Source organism: Microplitis mediator, chromosome 8 (genome assembly GCF_029852145.1).
Source record: "Microplitis mediator isolate UGA2020A chromosome 8, iyMicMedi2.1, whole genome shotgun sequence".
In the NCBI taxonomy this organism is placed as follows: Eukaryota; Metazoa; Arthropoda; class Insecta; order Hymenoptera; family Braconidae; genus Microplitis; species Microplitis mediator.
This window is the reverse complement of record NC_079976.1, coordinates 8,115,234-8,132,422: the sequence shown is the minus strand read 5'-3', so window position 1 is coordinate 8,132,422 and position 17,189 is coordinate 8,115,234. Positions and strand designations below refer to the sequence as shown.

At 28.9% G+C, this 17,189-nt stretch overlaps 2 protein-coding genes across 8 annotated transcripts in view; one reads left to right on the top strand and one right to left on the bottom strand.

Moving 5' to 3' along the window:
- LOC130673341 (E3 ubiquitin-protein ligase MYCBP2) overlaps positions 1 to 17,189 on the top strand; it is a 229,073-nt gene that overhangs the window by 193,142 nt on the left and 18,742 nt on the right. The gene's annotated exons all lie outside the window — the stretch shown is intronic.
- Positions 1,280 to 15,603, bottom strand: LOC130673343 (uncharacterized). Its single transcript, XM_057478323.1, has 4 exons — positions 15,006 to 15,603; positions 4,571 to 4,990; positions 3,699 to 3,991; positions 1,280 to 3,616 (listed from the first exon to the last, which is right to left on the bottom strand). The coding sequence occupies exons 1-4, from the start codon at positions 15,222 to 15,224 to the stop codon at positions 1,765 to 1,767; spliced, it is 2,784 nt and encodes a 927-aa protein (XP_057334306.1). The 5' UTR covers positions 15,225 to 15,603; the 3' UTR covers positions 1,280 to 1,764.

Genomic DNA, 17,189 nt, shown 5'->3' with positions numbered 1-17,189 from the left:
ATAAATTTCAATTTTCTTCAATAAAACTATTCTCCAATTTAAATATTTACTTAACAAAATACTAATTTTTTTTCTTCGTGTACTCAATGAAAAATAAAATGAATTTTAAGAAAGATTACGAATCATAATTTCAAACGGAAAAAACGAATTTCGTCTTGATAACAAAAGACGGAAAAACGAAAGATTTTGCTATAATGACAAACATGATTAGCTTACGGTAATAAATCAATTTGTTATAGTAACAAATGAATTTGTGTCGTAATTAAAAAGTCGATTTGTTATGAGAACACACGATGTTTATTATAATAATATCGTCCTATTTTAAAACCGGCATTTGCTACCGTAAGTAATCTTAGCTTATGATTACAAAAATTTTTGTTAATGCTACAAATTCATTCTCCCAAGTCGAAATATTGAACTTACATTCAACTTACGTTAACTTATAGAACTTACATAAGCTTACTTCTAACTTAAGTAACTTATTGGGCTTGATTATAACTTGAATCGACTTAAATAAAAATACTGACTCAATTATAACTTACCTGGAATAAAATTAACCCAAAGTGAACTTGAATGTACTCCCAAGTCGAAATTTGAATCGTAAGTTGGAAGTATTGGACGTTGAAGTCATCATCTAGATATTCAGTGTTAAAAAAGATGGACAAAATCAATTCCCTTCGGCCTTTCCGTGGGGGATTTTAGTAAGTTGAACGATAAAAATACTCCCGTTTTTGCATTATCCGGCTTACAGACTTGATCTTTGGCACAAATATTCCCAACAATCTCACAAATCACCCACCATTGAAGTTTTCGAAAAAAATACCGATCACTTTGGGTTAATTTTATTCCAAGTAAGTTATAATTAATTCAGTATTTTTATTTAAGTCGATTCAAGTTATAATCAAGCCTAATAAGTTATTTAAGTTAGATGTAAGTTCATTAAGCTATGTAAGTTCTATAAGTTAACGTAAGTTCAATATTTCGACTCGGGCTATTGCTTTAACAAATCAGTTTTTCTATTGGAACACAACAGTTTTGTTACAGTTACAAACCATTACTTAGTCCAACGAAGAATTTGCTAGCATTACAAAAACATTGTAATCCCAACGAATGCTTCGTTATCCGTATATTCAAATTAAGGCAGAATTTTGTTACCGTAAGATCTTATCTCGTGTTCACAAAAAATTTTTTTCCGTGCAATAATTTGTTTTCTGAAAAATTTAAAATCTGCAGAGCGGGAAGTTAAAAAAAATGAAAGATCTATTAATTATTAACATTAATCTCTTTAATAATAAATTCACGAAGCAAATATATATAAATAAAAATATATACAATATACATCCACTATAAAATACGTATTAAAAAAGTATTGTTTTATATTATTATTTCGTTCGTTTAAAATCTAAGTTCGAAAGCCACTGAGCTGTTACATACAATAATTAAATACAACTTCAATAATACAAAAAAAATAAATGAAAAATGTCTCACAATATTCAATTATACGCATCAATATCAATAAGCTCTATAAATAAATCACTCGACTGCAGATTTATCAATTAATAAATCGAGTTCACAAATCACTTGAAATCAATATCAATCACACATTTGTTTCGTTATCAATAAAATTCGTTTATTTAAACTCCCACAGTGTCACTGTCTATTTAAAAACTTAATTATAATTAACGATCAAGTAATCAAGATAGAAAAAAAAAACATTTTATCACAGACAATAAAACTTGGCACAGATGTCGATAATTTAAACTCTCACGTCCTGGCCAAATTAATAGCAACATTCTCTTGGTCTGGTTTTATCGGAAGCGGTCGATTTGCCATTTTACTAGCGGGTGTTGAAGAGCCCTGTGGCTCGGGTAATTCTGAATAAAGATGTGCCGTTACATCATTCGGATCTGCATACTCCGCAAACAAACTGTTAGTTTTTTTATTATTAGCATTACTATTACTTTTATTACCCTTCAAGCTTTCGCCGAGTGTCTTAAAAAAAAATAATGACTTTGGCTGGTATTTTTTATCGGTTATTGCTTCTTGATAAGGATGCTCGACATCAAGATCTAAATACTGTCTTTCATGGTTATCATTACTAATATTATTATTATTATTATTATTTTTATTATTATTATTATTAATAAGATGATCGTTAACAACATCTGGTGGCAGTGGTAATGGCGCTCTCGCGGCAGCCAAAGTTGCTGCTAAAATTGGCTGTGAAAGTCTGCTAGTACTTGGTACAGTTTCATCACCGGGTAATTCAGCGTAAAGATGATTTTGATCACTTGTTCTGAGATCTCTTGGCTCAGTATACTCAGCAATTGCCGGTCTATTAACGATGCTGTGCTCACTTGGCAATAATTTTTCCAATGATGGCACTTTTGTTCCCATATCTGTCGTCGATTTTTGATTCCGCTGCCTGCGAATTCGCGGCGCAATAATGTCGTAAGTATCGTCGACGTTTAATGATGTAGGCCGATTGTCATTGTTATTATTGCAACTTTCTTCGACCTTTATAAGATCGTAAAGATGTTCGATCATGTCACGTGCTTGGCTATAATTATCTGGATCATTCAATCGGTCACGTAATTCCCTCAAATACTCTTCAGTCAATTCCTCTGGCAATGTTTGGGATGCTTTGTTCTCGGTGTACGTGAAACCCTCTTCTGTTTCTCCATTATCTTGTTGCTCTAGCTGATGATTAATTGCTTCGTTTTCAACATTGAGAATACGTGTCTCTGGACGTAGTCCAGCATATTCATTTATACTGAGACGTGAAATAGAACGGGCTGATGTCGCAGCAGTCATTCCGCTTGTTGGTGATAACCATGAATTCGTAAAATTTATCAAGTTCCCTGAGGTCAACTTTGGACAGACCCCACGACGTCTCATGTACAAAATACCGGAAGTTAAAATAATAGCGATTATTACAAAGACAGCAGCAACACAAACTATGACGATGAGACGTTTTTCGCGTTCCAATTGCTCAGAATCGCTCATTTCGACGTCGAAATAACTATTTTGTCGTGGGTAAACGTGGGGACCGACGCTCGGGGGACTTACACTGGATGTGGGTTTTTCAGAGGGTTCACCGCAAACTAGATTATCATTTTTGCTGCAAATTGTCGTGGTAAAATTACCCATTTCTAAATATCCCTGAGGTACTTTTAGGCATTTTTCTAAAAATTCACCTGCGATACAGTAACTCGACTTCATAATCCATTCGACTGATGTATTTCTACCAGTTATATCACGTATGTAATCCTCGATAAAACAAGTGCATATTTTTTCAAAATAATTATTACCGACTGTTGCGATATTTATGTTTGATTTTTCACTTAATGATGCAAATCTCAGTGAATTTTTTTCAGCGTTGACTATTCTATTGCCGCGAAATGAAAATTCGAGTTGTTGTTCGGGTGTTTTGTCTGCTATTTCATCTGCTATGATTGCATCTTCAGCTATTTCGGTAAACATATTGTTATCAATTACTATTTTACTCCATTGTTTTAAAGTAATTGATTTTTTTCCGAGGCTATGAAACAAATTATTGTTGAATGCTATTGTGGCGGCTGATATTTCTATTGCTCCGCTCTCGATTTCATTGAATCTGTAAAAAAAATATATATATTTATATAGATTTTGTGTATTAAATTATTTTAAGTAAATATATGAAAAAAATAGAAACTTACTGTGAATACTGTATGGTAAAATTATTAAATGCAGCTTTGAAGGCCCCGTTTTTTACATTCTGTAATCTGACGTCGATTAACTCGAAATTATGAATAAGTGTTTTGTCATTGAATGCTCCAGCTTCGATATCAGTTATTGATGCATTACTTATTCTAACCCCGAGAAATAATAATGCACAAAATGCATCTTTGCGAATAACTTTTGTCCAAACATTATCTATGCGTATTTCGGCAGCTGCTGACGGAAATACTGAACTTGGAAACTCCGTTATTTTAACTGATTGGAACATAATCTATAAATAATAATTATGGATTATTATTTTATTAAAGTTCTTTACTGTCAAGGGTCACAAGAGATCCATCTGACTCTAGTATCACTCGACATTCGGGAGTTTGGGAAAAAAATCAAATTCGCATTTCAGAAAACGGAAAAAGTTATTTTTTGAATAAAAATCTCTATTAGTTTGTTAATTTTTAATGTTTTAAACCGGCGTTAAAGGCAAATTATTGGACAATAAATTTATTTTGACGTAAGAAAGATGCAGAAGTTTACTTTTTAAAACCATATATTTATTTTAACCAATCAAGTGAACAATTTTTCAAAAAAAATTTGCCAAGAAATAAGTGTGATTGGTTTTTTGCAAATATCTCGGTAAATATTGAAAAATTTGAAAAATTGCAAGAAGCCCCTTTTGTAGCGTTTGAAATTCTCTACAAAAAAGGTATCATATACTTTTTTCAAAAATCTAATAGTTATCGAGATATTTTGAGTTTAAAATTCTAATAATCAAATATCGAAATTAGGACTTGAAAATTTTCTGGAGTCTGGGACCATGTGACCATGAGTTGATTAAAAATAAAGTAAAAAATACCTTAGTCGCTGGCCCATGACGACCATGTGGAGGTGCGTCAAATTTGAAGGCATTGCTCGATAATTCAAGATTAGTAACTTCGCTAATTGAAAATCTAAGTAACCAAGAAAATGCATTTGGTTTTATTTCAACGTGTTTACATCTCGATATAGATACAGAAAGCGTCCCACGTGCATTTTTGAATGCCTGTGACTCCAATACAACTCGATTACACTCAGTAACTTCCAAAAGTGGATTCGGTGCGCTTATATTGTGAAATGCTTGCGTTTTAGCAACAACACTGTGTATTCCCGTCACGTGAACTCGTTTTAGTTGAGGACCACCAGTAAAAGCTCCTGAGTGGATCCTTAATTCGCGACAACGAGACACTGAGACATCTGATGCGTCAGCTGGAATTGACCCTTCATGTAATTCTACTTCCTGCAATAGAAAAAAAAAACATTGTCATAAGTATTATCAATATAATTCACTACATAAATTTAAATTTCATTCATCGTTTATATTTAAAACTTTTATTCTATACATATAAACATCAACTTAAGTAAATATGCAGACACAGTAAATTAAATTTTTTAACTAATAATTATAGCATTAATTAAAATTACAATTTTAAGGGAATAAAAATGTCATCATCTGTTTCTTATTGACTTCCAGACGACAGTAATACCTTTTGAAATAACTTCCGGTAATGGCGTCGACCCAACTACTTTATATTTATACTTTTGCATAAGCGCCAACAAACTTATATATCTCGTGTTTTCTTGTGTATATGTATGACTATACAAAGTTATACGAAAAAAGATTACATTGCCTTAAATATCTACCATTTATCTACATTATTTTTACCATAAAAAATAAACTTTAACATCCCGTGTAAAAAAAAGATCCATAACCGTAAACATCTCAATTCGAGACAATTTTGACCTTTAAGTTGATCATTTTTTGAACTTTTAAAATATTCAAGTGTAAAAAAATTCTCGACTGAGTACTTTTTAGGCAAAAATCATTCGATTTGAAAATATTTCCGGTTTAAAGAACTGGAAAAAAAAAGACTTTAAAACCAATAGTGAACTTTTTTTGATTTTTTATAAGAATTTTTCAAGAACGAGGTCTAGAAATTGATTATATTTTTGGTGTTCCAAAAATTATCAACTCAAAATTCTAAATTGTCTCAAATTTTGAAGTTCATGTTATGGAATATAAACTTTTTTTACACAGGATCGTATATTTTATAAAAAATTTAACTAACAAAATCTAACATGTCCACACATTCGTCTTATAAATGTTTAATGTTATTTTTTTTGTAACCAAATTAAATTCATGTAATTTACATGAGAATATAAGGTGACTCTTAAATACATTTATTACATTCCGGTCTTTGTAATGTGTGTAAACTACTATTTTAACATTTGAAGGCATTTTGAAATAACAAGACGTTTAAACCATGAATAAGATTTCAAATAAAATTTTTTTTTTCTTTGTATTGAGATTTTTAAAACTTATAAATCATTATAATATATAAGAAGGTTTAGTGTCAATTTTCTTTCGTGGTTAAAAACCAGTAACATGAGTAGTTGGTTCTATGACAACGTCATATGGCCCCCACATCAGTATCTGTTTCTTTATTATGTTTATCACATTCAAGAGTCATGTGTCTTGAATCCACTCGATTTTCAAGCCATGACATGTTTACCTTGAGCTTACTCCAGGTATAAAATTTAAGATATAATATATGTATATATTTTTTTTTGATCAACGATTAGATATCAACACGGAAAAAAACAGAGCTCAAAATTTGGTAATAATTATTATGTACACTGTAAAAAATCTAGAGTGAATTCAGAGTGATGACAGATTTTATTTCAACCCAAATTCACTCCATAGCTCGGAGTTTCGGAATTTTTACACAAAATTACTCCGTATACAGAGTAAATAGGAAGTTTATCTTTTCTTCGAAGTTATTTAAATTTTGTTTTAGTCCGCATTGACTCCGATTCGGCGTTTTGATAAACTCTCTTTCGAAGTAAATTTCACTCTGGATTTAATCCGCGTTCACTCTTCAAATTTTTTACAGTATACTGTTGAAAATTTTCTTTAAAATTCATAACATACTGAGTAGAAAGTTAAATCAAATTGCTTTTGATTGAAGATAGAGGTACCGTTTTTGGCCAGTTTTGAACACTTCAAAAATTAAAATAAAATAATTTGTAAAATACGCAATGACATAATTAATTTTTGGATTGTGTTCAAAAATACTTCTATCGCACTATTAAATGGAGTTCTTTTATACTTTTGCATTAATTAAAATAAAGTTGTAAATGTCAAAAAATGGAGCAGTGGCCACAAATTGTACTTCTACACGGAGAAAAATGTTGGTTCAAAACCTACTAATTTTTATTATGCTGTCGACGAAACTTGAAACAGTAAGGGAAGCATCCACAAAATTATTATGCTCTTATGAAAAATTATTATGCCGCATCACAATTATTATAATGTATGGAAGTAATTTTTATTAAATCTTATCGATAAGTGTCTCACGCGTAGTAAGTATTATGATACAGCATAATAATTTTTCGTATGAGCATAATAATTTTGTGGATGCTTCCCTTACTGTTTCAAGTTTCGTCGACAGCATAATAAAAATTAGTAGGTTTTGAACCAACATTTTTCTCCGTGTACCCTACAACATTTTTGACGTATGACAAAACCAATAATTATTGTATTCCTATAGAAATTCTAGTTTACTTTCCATGAATTTATGCCTAATTTTTTTTTTTGTGAAATATTATTAGATATTTTGTTAAATAAAATAGATGAAGTATATTCAAGAAATAAACAATCGCAGTTATATTAAATATACAAATGTATACATGAATGACTAAGAGAGTTATTTGATTTCTCTTTAGTAAAACTTAGAATTCGTATTTGTACGATCACATCTTTCCAAGTCTCGGGAGATTTAAACCCACATTTTAGTGTGTGACTCAGGGGGTTGGGGTGGCCCCGAACTATTTCTGCGCTTACTTTGCTTTCAGCACAAAGAACATCTTGACTTGTGGTTTATAAAGTGCAAATGCTTTACTTAACTTCATTGGCAATACGCAAATGTGATCGTAAATATTGTCAAAACAATTTAATTTTTTATTTTTTTTTAGAAATTTCAAATTTTTTACGTTTTATTTATTGTCAATTTTTAGAACCGTGACAATTTTTTTAAAACTTATAAACATGTCAATAGTTTTTTGTCTTTCGTTTTACTCAAGAAACATGGGGATTAAAAAAATATAGATAGATATATATCTGGTTTTTAGGGCTACAAATATAAAAAAAGGACCGTGGGATAATATTACAGGCCTGACTGCTGATGTACACCAGTGACTAAACACTAGTGTACCCACAGGTCTCAAGGGTTTCACTGTATGCACTCTCTTAGGGGCTTCTCCCCCGCATTATTCACAAAATAAACAAAAAAAAAAAAAAAAAAAAATGAACTAAAAAATCTAAGACCATGAGTTTTATTGCCATGAATTTTTTCACGGTTAAATCAAATGTCACGTCACGCCTTACAGTAATTTAGAGGATTTTTTAAAAATTTTAACCGAAAATAGACTCATCCATTTTTTTTTATTTTTCTAGATCTATTATTTAAAAATTAAAAAAAAATTTTGTTTGTATTTAAAATCAAGTGAATTCGAGTTGTAAAGAAGATGAGGAGTAAATAAATAAGTACAGTACGATGGTAAAAGAGACCGTCCTCGAATTATGCAGGAACTGATCGAAGACCCGACAGTGGATAAATAATTGAGCAGGAAGGTGTGACGTGCATTGAATCGTTAAAACCAATCCCATCGTTTTCACACTGACTCTTTTATTCTTCTCTTCCATTCCATTCGTTTTTCTTTTGACTGTTGTTTAGTTTACCAGTCACGAATCGAGGCTAGATCTTTCATTTAATAACTTTTTTATTTAATTAACCCTTCATTTACACTATTAACGTTTTACTATTTTCAAATTACAAATACTTGATCAAAAATTGTACTTTTGAAAACTAAAGTATGCAATTATTTATAAGAAAAATTTTTTTTTATTTCAGAACGGAAATTCGAAAAAAAATTATACTGAAATTATTCATTACTTTGAACTTTGTATTGTAATTAAATATACTAACAAATATTGCCGATGATTCATGATAAAAATTTATATAGTGTGATATACAATAGAAATACTAAATAAATACAGAGCCAAGATAAATTTCACGGTCATCTTAAAAAATAACTTAAAAAAAAAAAAATGTGACCTATTCCGCAGAGAAAAATTTATTTTCAGCTGAAAAATTCTTCGTGTCTAAAAATTTAAAGAATTGTTACCCGAGATGTTTAATTTAAAAAAAAAAAAATATATATATATATATATACGTATATATATATATACGTATATATATAATAGGAATATAAAAAAATTGGCTGTAAATAAAATATAATTTAAAAACAGTCAAATACTGCGTAATTAAATTAAATACTCTCTCTTTCCTGATTAGCTACTGTAGCAAAGAGACAATAAACACACACAACACTGGATACCGGAAGTTGACAGAAGAAATGTCATGCGCACGCACCCGAGGTCGACGATTAAATTATACATCATTCTATCTCTTTTCTTTTTTCTCATTGAATTATTACATACATAACATCTTTTCCTTGTCTGCTCTTTATCCTTTGTACATATATGCATATACATATACATATATATATATGACTCCACATCTATCTCTCTCTGTCTTTTAACTTGTGTGAACCCAACGGGTCGAACGTGCTTGCGATAATTCGGTTAATTGGAATACACAACGGCACAGAGATGCCGTGCAATTTTATGAGAACATCATATATATACACATATATATTACGTGGATTATTTATACAATAAAAAATTATGAATTAATTTATTGAAAAGTCAATTACTTTTATTACGAAAATAAAACTCAATTTTACTCCATTTTTTTGGTAGTAAATTTTTTATTTTTTTAGCCATTAAATATTTTATCATAAATTTAATTAACGACTAATTAAATGTTTATGAATTGAAAAAAAAATTTTTTTGATTTTTACATAGAAAATAATTTCATAAATGATCGTTAAAAAAAATAATAATTGACCTCAAGACAAGGCCATCTTATAAAAAAAGATTACGTGGGTGTCCAAAAAGATCTAAATACCGCTAAAGTCTTCAAGTGAAGTCTATAGTTGATCTCGTTGATTAAAGAAAAAAAAGAAGTGACTCAAATATATTAATGAAACAGAGAAAAACCATAGCAAGAATATTTTTCAACAAGAAAACAAAAAACAGACAAGTGAGATGTGAGGAAAAAAATAAAATATAATATTCTTTGTAAGCGTGACTAATTTCCACAGAGACAACTAAACCGTATTCATGTGTGTTATTTCAGGCTGACAAGTAGCTGGTAGTATTTACGCTCAACTAGTATATAATATAATATCATATCTTATAAAACCGATCTCATGCATTACATGTATGTTGTATAGAGTGCAAATGGCCTCGAAGCGCCGATCGACTCGATTATTGCGACATTTCCTTCATCACACAACAGCTATTATAATGTACCGTTACAAATAAATATTTTTTTTACTAATTATATTTCACAAACTAATTTTTCTCTTTCTTTTTTCATACATCTGATGTATAATTTTAATTATTTTTAAATATTATGATGCTCGAAAAAATTTATCGGTATTTTTTAGATAAAGATTCGTTAGAAAAACACTATGCGTAATAAAATGTAAGCACAGAAGTGAACGATGGTGATAATTACCGATAATGTAGGAATTTTTCATGTACATTCGATAGAATATACTGTGTGTATAGTGATTTTAACCAAGCAATACATCAAATTTAGGTTCAAAAATGTTCCATTTGTTGCATAGTAAAGTTGTTTTTGTTAAATCAAAATCTTTCATGAGGACAGTATATTTTAAAAAGTATAATTAGATGACAGTATACGGAGATTCTCCTCGTGTAAAAAATAAAAAGTTCGACTAGTCGAGCTTCGAAATTAGAGGAAAATCCTAACCTTTGTTGAACTTTTTCAAACTCTGATACTGATAAGAGCTATCGGAAATTCTAGAAAAAATCGCAAATCCCAATCATTTCTGTGATGCAAATCTGATTGTTGTCTATGTGAAAAATTTTCAGAAAATTTGAAATTTCTAACTATTATACCAATTAATTAATACATTTCCTAAAAACCGAGTAAAGTTTTTGATTTCGCCGTCTAATTTTGTCTTATTGACGTTTTACAAAAGTTTGACAACGATTTGGAGTTGTATCAAATTTCGAAGTTCGACTAGTCGAACTATTTTTTTTTCACGGCTGGCTTACACATTAATAAGTTATGATTACTTTATTCTAACGTATCATACAATAATAAACGAAAACAGCCGGATATCTACGAACAAACTCGAGCTAGGGAAATTTTATATAAAATTACAATGCACTGATTCACAAAGCCACGAAAGAGTTTCAATTTTCAAATTCCAGTTGATAAATTTCCTATCACGTGTAGTTACATTGTTATTTTTTTTCTTAAATACTAAAATAAATTACTAAATTTCATTGATAAATAGTAAATTTTACTCTGCACCATAGTAAAAATTACTTATCTTTCAATTCATCTAGTAGACGAAGAGAAATTGATGGTAAAGTTATGGTAATAATTACTTGGAATTATGGGATATAGGCCCATACTTTCTGGGAAAAATTCCCATAAGTATGGAAACAATTCCCATCATTATGGTAACAGTTACCATATCGCATGTGAAAGAATTATGATAATGATAATGATTACCATAATGTTATGGTAATCGTTTCCATTATGCTATCGTAAACGTTACTATAATATTATGGTAATGGTTACCATATATTATGATAATCGTTACAGTATATTATGGTAATCGTTACTATAATATTATGGTAATGATAACCATAATATATATGGATGCCATTCCTATATTCAACATTTCCAAAAAAACCGGTTACCATGCATTATGGGAAACATTCCCATAATGGATTGTAATTGTTACCATAAATTTCTCTCCGTGTACTCGTTAATTACATTTCATTAACAAGTAAAACAGTTCTTTAAAATATTGAATTGTTTTACCGTGACCTAAATTTAGGTTTATTTTTACCATTTCATTATCTTTGTACACAAGGAAAATATATTCTTGTTATAAATAGGAATGATAAATATTTAAAATAAATAAAATGCATGGTTAAAATTATAAAAATAAAAATGTAAATAGTGTAGGGAAGTAGTAACGACATAAAGCAGCTGAAAGAAAAAATAGAAAAATTGATGGTATGGTTTCAAGTACGAGTCTAGTATTAGAGTGGATGATTTTATCAACATTGCAGTTCAGGATGTAGTGTTACATTTATACGCCCCCGTCAGACCCTAGAGAATTTAAACACGAGAATAGTTTTGTGTACTGTGTACTGTACAATAGATATATATACGGTAGGAAAACACAGTGGAAGATACTTATGGATTATATTACTATCATAAAGGTCTAGTAGTGATGATAGTGAGAAAATTCTATCTGCTACCGACCATACAGTAAACATAATAATGCCAAGTAGTATTAAATTGAGGAATGAACTAACTCTTAAAAGTTTAAACTCATGAGTAGAGCTCAAGATGTAATGCCCGCATGTAGCACTGAGTGACGACTTATCGAGGGTGTTTACAACTCATTGAGAGGGTCTATTGTTGGATAGATTAGATCCAAAGAGCCGAACAATCTGTGAATTACATTCTTTATCATTTTCTTTTTTATTAAATTTTATTCTTCAATTAAATTTATTATTTTTATTTGTAATTTTCATCGTAGATAATTATATAAAGTTATGGTGGTACATAATAAATTATGTTTTCTGAAAACGGTTAATTTTTTTAAATGTGGGTTATACTTTTTTTTTTTTCCGATAATTATATTTTAGTGACGTACTACAGTGCACTGTACGAAATAATTTAATAAATGAACATTATATTTTTTTTAAAGGCAATTTTTTTTTTTTTAATTTAACAAAAATAATTTACTACATTTTTCTTCTTTGAATTTTTCATTTTTTTTTTTTTTTGCGGTAATTCCAGTAAAAAAAGAAAAAATAAATAGGGAAAAATACCAATTTGTAGTGAAAATAAGTGGAAGTTTATCAAAAAAAATAAATAAAATTGCACCCTAACAATTGAAAAAAATTTTCATTGATAAATTTTTCAAAAATTTTAAATAGCACAATAAATAATTTATTGAATAGAACCAACGTAACAGTATATTATTTATCATTACTCAGACTAACAATTTTCCCGCTTACTTGTTCAGCTCCATTGAAAAATACACATAATAAAATAGACTAATAATAAAGAAAAGTATATATATATTATATATATACACAATAAGTATCGACTGTGTCAAGTACAATGCGTCTTTCCTCTCATTCCATTGAATTCTCCCATGGTCTAGTGGCCCCTGTTTAAACCGGAAGCCCCGTTGAACGGAAGCCCAACTAGGTTTGGCCCCACTGTATGAGAATTAAATTTCGTGGCTCCGAAAAAAGCTTTCTTTAAATAAAAATCCCCCTCGCAATAAACAAACCGCAACTACACTATTTTATTTACCGATCTAATGAATGAAAAAAAATATATATATATATAAAATTTGTATGTACATTCGTATAAACACACGTGCGCACATGTCTTTGTTATGTTTATCACATTTTAATTGACTACCTGAATCATATCCTCAGTAATTATTTCAATAACTCAATTTTAACCTTGATATTAATTTCAAAATTATATTTATCCAAATAGACAAATTTTTATTCTTTATTATAAAATATATTTAATCTCATATTTAATATTTAAATTGATTAAATTAACACTCCAAGTGTCAGTTAATCTGATTCGATTAGGAAGTATTTTTTTTATCGCACTTTATATCATAACTTTTTTTTTATGCACAAGAACTTTTTTTTTTTTTTAAATAATTGACATTTAAATGTTTAATTTTGCACAGACATTAATTTCTTACTACGAAATTTTGAGCATAATTTCGAATAAATATAAAATGTAATTAAAAAAAAATTTTGAATACAGTAGTAATTTATTTTTGAAAATTTTGAGTAATTTTTTAAATTTAAAAATTCATTAAAAGCTCGATATAAAATTTCAATTATTTTTGAATTAAAATTTTCATAATTTTGTGATATTTATTTTAAAAATTTCTGACCAAATAATTTCCAAAAACTTATTTTTGATTTTTTAAAATTTTTAAGTGCGAATTTGTTTATCATATATTTTAAAAACGTATATTATAATTATTATAACATATATTTACGGTATATAAGTATTGAGACGGAAAAATATATAAAAATAAAAAAGAATGAATTATCTAAATGACAAAGAAACCGTAAAATAAACAGTCATTAAGTAGATAAAGAAAAATTCTAGCCGAGATAAAATTTATCGTACAAATAGTAAATATGAGTCATTAAAAATAATTTTAAAAAAATATTTATCATGGATTTATATTGTTAAGGCATAATAAATATAATTAATATCAAAGGCTGGGAAAAAAAAAAGTTTTAAATTATCTCATGAAATTAATGGTGGATAACCAGCGAGGCGAATCGAGCATCAAGTGGGACGGGTTGTAACAACTGTTTTTCCCTTTGCTTCAGATTCTTGGCATCTATACAGTGTATACAGTCACTCGCCATACAGTACTTAAATATAAATATACTGTCTCATGAATTAAATTATTTTTAACTCCGAAATATTATTCATTTTTAAATTTCAATGTAAAATTAAAAAACAAAATTTTTTTCTAATATTTATTCTCCAACTTTTACTATCATTATTATTATTATTATTATTATTAATTATTATTCTGTCCGTTAGACAAATTTAATACTTTCCAACGTACAGAAAATAAAGTCGAAGTAAAATAACGTGATGCAGGTGAAAAGATGTTTTAAAAATAACTTTTGCCGTAAATCATCATCTCAAAACCTGTTTTCACTTTTTGGGGAGTATTTATTTTTTTTATTCCTTTTTAATATTTTATCCTACACAATAATATAAATTAACATGTCAATATATTTATTATATCAAAGTATATAATAAACAATATTCGTTAAAAAATTTTTTAATGAGTTAATTAATGAAAAAAAAAAGTGTTCATAACAATAGAAGTTAGCAGACAATTTAAATTTTTCGGATTTTTTCGACGACTAAATTCCAAAAAAACGCACGTGTAAACAATTTGAAAAACTATAAGGCATTTTTGGAAGCAAAAATAAAAAAATGATTAATTAGACGTCGGGTAATTTTAGTGTAATTAATAAGAATAATTATAATTACCTCATAATCTGTAAAAATACATTTAACATTAATCCAATGTTTTGCGACAATGGTGCAGTTGCATCCAGTCATAGCGCATATTCCAACTTTTTCCGAGTCTCCATAAACGTTATTTACTTGACCAAAGACTATTATTGTAAACACAAACACTGAATATAACAAATTCACAACACCGCCAGAAAATTTAATAACACCCAGCACTTTTATTAACTTCATCATTAAAATTTAAATTAAAACAATTTTTGAAAAACCAAAATTTTTTTATAAATTGGAGAAGAATTTAACTTTCATTCTTATTTTAGGTAACCACATATTATAAAGAATTCATTGAAATGACATGTATCTGTGGTATGGGTAAATAAGTTTTAAAAAATATTTAAATTAGAATAAAAATTAAAACTCCAACAATGCGGAGCGCACTGTCATGTATTCTGGTTTACTTTCATTTTTAAATTCAAAAATAGCCCGAGTGTATGGAGTTATCGGTTATGAAGTGAAACAATTTTTAAAGATGAGGAAACTTAAAAAAAATAATAAAAAAAAATATTTTTAAATGGACGCGGTCGTAACGATGGTTGCTTTCGAACTGGCGAGAGTAGCATACGATCAAGGGTCCCCCACCTTCTTTAACGTCAACGTCTCCCTCCAGAGCGTTTAAGAGATAAAAGAGACGAGGATCTAATGTATAAGCAAGAAGAGAAAACTTATTGCTGTACTGTACTGGGACCCAAAGGAAATAAGAACAAGAAGAAGAACAAGTTGGGATAAAGAGGCTGAGCAAGTGTAGATGGGAGACCTTGTCTATGTCTTCTCTTTCTTCACTTCTCTTAAGATACAGTCTCTCATCTTTCTGAGAGTTGAAACAAGTAGCAGCACCCACCAGCATATGCTTCAAATCTTGAGAGCTTGAGACTTATATTGTAGGAACTCTCAGCACGATGGAGAGTTGGATACATATGTGAGATACTGGATACGGTGTTACCTTATTCTGTATCTGTATCTGTATCTATTTTTTTTACTTTCATGTGTTCATATAAATTATATATATAGATATTTTATGTTGTATCAATCGATCTATCTGAATTATAAGCTACAAGTTAGTGTCCTTTATGTAATAGACTGTCAAGCTGGACCTACCGGTCAACCTTGACCAACTTGCACCACTGAATCGATAAAATCACTGCGTAATTTTTTGATTATTATCATATTAGATCTTATATGTAATCAGAGACATTGCGTGCTGCTTTCAATTTGTTTAAAATTTTTTTTTTTTTTTATTGAACAATTTATCTAAATTACTCTGAGAAAAAAATAACGTAAAAACAATATATTCTTGATAGCGGCAGACCCTTTAATAATGGGACAATCGTTTATTTTGATAAATGAAGAGAAATTAGAAGTACGAAAAAGTTTTTCTTGCCATGAGAAAATCCTTCGCGCTTCAGAAAAATTTTAGTTTTCAATTCGGAATGCAAAAAATTTCTTGTGGCCACGAATTCTTTTTTTTTTTGTGTATGATTACAACTTTGGTTTTTTTTTTTAAACTATAGAGTAGAGGTACCATTTGTGGCCACTGCTCCATTTTTGGACATTTGATGCTTTATTTTAATTAATGAAAAAGTGTAAAATAAAATTACCATTTTAATAGCGGGTTAAAAGTATCTTTGAACACATTTTAAAAATTAATTTTGTCATTGCGTATTTTACAAATTATTTTATTAAAATTTTTCAAGTGTCCAAAACTGGCCCTAAAGTGCCCAAAACCGGTACCTCTACTCTATATATATTTAGTAATAAACCGCTACTGAGTTTTAGAACTGCCCCCTGTTGGCTTAACTTTCCCACTACAGTTTTCACGATTTTTATAAAATTTTATTTTTTTTTCGGCACTACTAATTTTTTTTAAATTTTTCATACATTTTTACTACAAAATCCTTCACTAAAATTAAAAATTCCCTCAATTCTGGCTTTTGGTCTCGGTACCCTAGTAAATTAACAAAAATTACCCCCTTACTAATTTCATATCTCTTGAAAAATCGTTTTCTTGACTGGAAAAATCGCAATTTATTTACTGAATTAAAAAAAAAGTCAGCATATCTTGAACCAAGCTTAAATTTCTTCGATGAAAAAAATAATTTTCAATGACATCTTCAAATTTTTACACCATAAATTTATTAAATTTAA

Bases quoted from the DNA above. Each gene is read 5' to 3' on its own strand.
- LOC130673343 (XM_057478323.1), bottom strand. From the start codon at position 15,224: ATGATGAAGTTAATAAAAGTGCTGGGTGTTATTAAATTTTCTGGCGGT. The intron at 4,991-15,005 runs GTAATTATAATT...TTTCTATTGCAG, and splicing joins GTATTTTTACAGATTATGAG to GAAGTAGAATTACATGAAGG. The intron at 3,617-3,698 runs GTAAGTTTCTAT...TTTTTTTTACAG, and splicing joins TTTACCATACAGTATTCACA to ATTCAATGAAATCGAGAGCG.